The 4,347-nt window shown below is 29.6% G+C and overlaps 1 protein-coding gene across 2 annotated transcripts; it reads left to right on the top strand.

Annotated features, from left to right (window-relative positions):
• On the top strand, nucleotides 1-3,225 carry LOC119677340 (heterogeneous nuclear ribonucleoprotein H2; the record flags this gene model as incomplete). 2 transcript variants are annotated; one of them, XM_038088641.1, is given in 6 exon segments in its annotated part: nucleotides 1-264; nucleotides 324-455; nucleotides 886-1,030; nucleotides 1,457-1,599; nucleotides 1,673-2,202; nucleotides 2,717-3,225. In XM_038088641.1, coding segments are annotated over 6 exon segments (1,421 nt in total), but the record flags the coding sequence as incomplete, so codon positions are not given.
• Between the last annotated feature and the right edge of the window lie 1,122 nt (nucleotides 3,226-4,347).

Genomic DNA, 4,347 nt, shown 5'->3' with positions numbered 1-4,347 from the left:
AGGAGCAAGAATTAAAATTAAAGGGAATAATTATTCCCAAATATATACGTCTTCGTGGATTACCTTGGTCGGCTAGACATCAAGAAATATTAGATTTTTTAAAAAATGTTAATGTAATTGACGGTTCCAAGGGCATACATTTAGTGACTAATCGTTGGGATGGAAAGAACACTGGTGAAGCTTATGTCGAAGTGGAGAGTGCAAAAGATGTAGAGGAAGCACGTAAATTGAACAAAGCATCTATGGGACATCGGTATATAGAAGGTATCATAATAGTTTATATAATAAAATTTCATTTCTAATTTAAATGATTACATATCCAGTGTTTACTGCTTCTTCTAAGGAGGCAAAGGAAGCCATGCGTAAAACTAGTAGTCATGGTATGTCTTACGTTGTCAAGTTACGTGGCTTACCCTATGCTGTAACGGAGCAGCAAATCGAGGAATTCTTTAATGGTAAGTGAAAGAATTTTGACAAAAATGTTCAATATACTTCCAATTCATTGTGAAACTTGCATGTTTTGTTTGGAGAAATATATTACATATATATATTTTTTTTGGATTTCAATAAAAAATTGCTAAACCCGTCGTCAGGCAAGTTGTTATTATTGCATTAGTAACTTCAAATAACAGACCATGGGCAAAAGCTTTTTGTTCCATATAAATTTTTTGTTTTTGAAAAATTCTGGTTCTTTTGTTTCTCAAAATTACAATTAAGTCTTACATAAAATTATATGTTTATTTTGTTATTTTTATGATATAAGAAATAAGTATAGGTTAAACGTACACACTTTATTATGGTAAAATCTTTAGCATTACAATAGAAGCTTTCATAGCATATTAGCAATTTATTGTATTATATCACTTTGGTTGTCGTCATGGGCAGGGTTGGAAATCAAACCGGATCGGGAGGGGATTCTTTTTGTTATGGACAGAAGGGGTCGTGCAACAGGGGAAGCATTTGTTCAGTTTGAAAGCCAGGAAGACACTGAACAAGCCTTGGGACGAAATCGGGAAAAAATTGGGCACAGGTGGGTTGTCTTATGTCGTTTCTTAAAAATTTAATATGGTAACTAAGAATATTCTTAACTCAATATATTATGAAGCAATAATTTTTAATTTCAGTATTTATATAAAGCATCCAAGGAATTTTCATAAAAGTTATAAGAAATTTCCGTTGCATATTTAGAATGGGGTAAATGCTGTTAACATGAAAATGCATTTTAATCCATTTTAAATTACATAAAAAAATTTACTCTAATTACGGGCTATCGGGTTATGGCTGGGTTCTTTACCACGCACGCATACATTGTTCAATGCTAAAACTTATTAAAACTTGATGTCGCATTTAGAACACAATTTACACACATACACAATTATATAATTTACAATTGAATAACCATTGAACAGAACCATTACTGTACAAGTTAATTTAATAGTTTTAAACATATCCTTAGGTACATTGAAATTTTTCGCAGTTCTTTGGCTGAATTAAAACGTGCAGCATCAGGTAATGGACGACCCAGTCCATATGATATTAGAGACCGTGGGGGAAACCGTGGCAACGATTATGGACGCAACAATATGCGCGGTAACAATGGTAATATATGTCATACTAAAATATTTAATATTATTGAAAATTAAATTTAAAATTTTTATATATTTTTTCAAAGATTGGGGTGGCAATGGTGGCAATGGTGGCAGTTTTGGCATCGGTGCCAATAACACTTTGGGATTCAATAACTTGCCCGGACTAATGAATTCTGGAAATTTTGGAAATAGTTTTGGGTCTAACAATGGCAACGGTGGAAATTTTGGCAACAATTTTGGAAATAACGGAGGAGGTTTCGGCAATGGAAATAACAACAATAGTGGTTTCGGTGGCAATAATCGTTTTAATAATAGTAATGGAAACTTTGGAAACGATTTTGGAGATTTTAATAATTTTGGTAATAATCGAAATTTCAACAACGGCAATGGCAATAACAATGATTTTGGTGGTAACAATATGCGTGGTAATAACGGCAACAATTTCGGAAATAATAATTTTGGTAACGGCAATAATATGGGAAGCAGTGGATTTAATGGTAACAATCATGGTAATAACTTTGGACCAATCGGTGGAGGACGTTCTGAAAGTGAATATTTTACTATACACATGCGAGGTCTACCTTACTCATCCTTTGAAAATGATGTTTTTAAGGTAATGTAACAGTTTGAAAATAATTGGATAGAAGTAGTGGATAGTATATATATATATATATATATATAATATGTATATATATACATAATATGTATGATATGTAATATATAATATGTAATATATAATATGTAGTAAATAATATGTAATATTTAGTATAAAATATTTATATAATTGTAAACTATATAGCAAGATTATTACCCTTCGTTGCCAAAATTGCTTCAAAGCATAAATATTTTTTTCCTTTAAATTATCGCATCTATTGTTTTTTTATTAATAGCAGATTTTTAATTGATCAAATTTGTAGATTGCGTTAATGTGATCTCAAATTGCATAAAGTCGTAATTTAACAGTGCATTTGTTGGCAATGTACATATTAATTTAATTTAAAGAAATGTTACTAAAAATGGCTTTAAGTTACTATAATGGTTCAACAATTATAATTAAAACAGTTTAAAATTAATTTATATGATTTGTATAGTAAATATAGTGTCTATATGTATTATTATTTTTCCAGTTCTTCGATCCAATGCGGCCAGCTAATGTACGCATAAACTTCAATAAAAAAGGCTTGCACAGTGGTACTGCTGATGCCTTTTTTGATACTTATGAGGACGCCCAATTGGCTATGAAGAGACATAGAGAGCAAATGGGCTCCCGTTATATTGAATTATTTTTTGATGGAAAAACTAAGAGTAATAATAATTTTTCACGACGCATTTAAATGATAAAAATTTCAATTTACTGTAATATGTAGAATTATTTGAAACAAATTAATGTCACACAATATTACTTATTATGTAAAAATACTAAATAAATTATAAATAATATTTGTTTCATTTATTTCTAAAAACAGTATATACTAAGCAATAATCTGGTAAAAATTAAAAATTTGATATCCTCTGAACTCAATTACAATATTATACTTAATGTATTTTTATATAATTTAGTATTAACATTAAGAAACTTATACAGTCATTGAAAGACAACATTGAATGTTTGAATTAATAAATAAATCTTAATATGAAACATTGAACTGTTTGATTTATACAAATATCGACCATGTTAGATGAAAAAATTTCTTTAATGGGGAAATTTTGAATTTACTTAAAGCAGATTTAAAAAAAAAACCGATTGTTATAGTTGCACAATTCTGACAAGAATGTTTTTTTTTGAAAGAAGAATTCGAAAAAAGTTCGAAAATTTCTTCCAAGTTTCGTTCTCTCTTTAATGGTATCCAAGAATATAACGACTAAGACTTCAAATCAAGAGAAAAATACATCACATACTTTGACAATATGGTCTGATAGTTCAGTGTAAGAAAAATACGAATGGTAAAAACTTTGGCGAATTACAATCAATGAGCAAAAATGTCGTCATATAATATTTTTTTTTAACAGATCCAACTCACCAAATATCATTCTCAACGGAATTGTATTACCGCAAATAGAAAGAGCGACATACCTTGGTATTCACATTCACCTTGACAATCGCTTGACTTGGCGGAAATATATTGAAACAAAAAGGATATTGAAACAAAAAGGATGCTTAAGTCTTTAAGCCTTCGCTGGAAAATCATTAAGTCATTAAACCAATTTGGATGTATGGGTTACAGCTTTATGCCAATGCACATTCGTGAAACGTAGAAATCATCCAAATAACTTAAGTTGAAGTTCTAAGAATGATAACTGTTGCACCCGTGAATATCGCAAATGAAAACATACATTTCCATTGGGAAGTTCCGATGGTTAAATTGAAATTTGAAAATGCTACACAGGCTTTACTCGAACCAGTTGTTTGATTTGAATTTAAATTTTTGTATTGTGTATTTGCGCGACACTGGTGTTCCCATCAGACTTTATTACTCTCAGTTTGAACTTTACTTGTGTTTTACTTGAGTTTTACTACGAGTAGCTCGTGGAACAGATCTATAATGCATCAATGAGCATTTTGTCGTTACTTCAAATATTTCTAAAATACTTACATAAAAAATAATAAAAAATAATGTGTATATACAGCAAGATTTTTTAACAATTTATTTTTATAACTTGTAAAATATGACACCTTCAAAACTTATTGTATTTATTTAATGTGATTGACTTTACAAACAAAAGCAATTTATAGCTTTTACAAAGACCGTAATATTAT

The sequence above is a fragment of the Teleopsis dalmanni genome, chromosome 2, assembly GCF_002237135.1.
Source record: "Teleopsis dalmanni isolate 2A chromosome 2, ASM223713v2, whole genome shotgun sequence".
In the NCBI taxonomy this organism is placed as follows: domain Eukaryota; kingdom Metazoa; phylum Arthropoda; class Insecta; order Diptera; family Diopsidae; genus Teleopsis; species Teleopsis dalmanni.
Note: the sequence above shows the minus strand (reverse complement) of the source record. Positions and strands in the feature narration are given on the sequence as shown.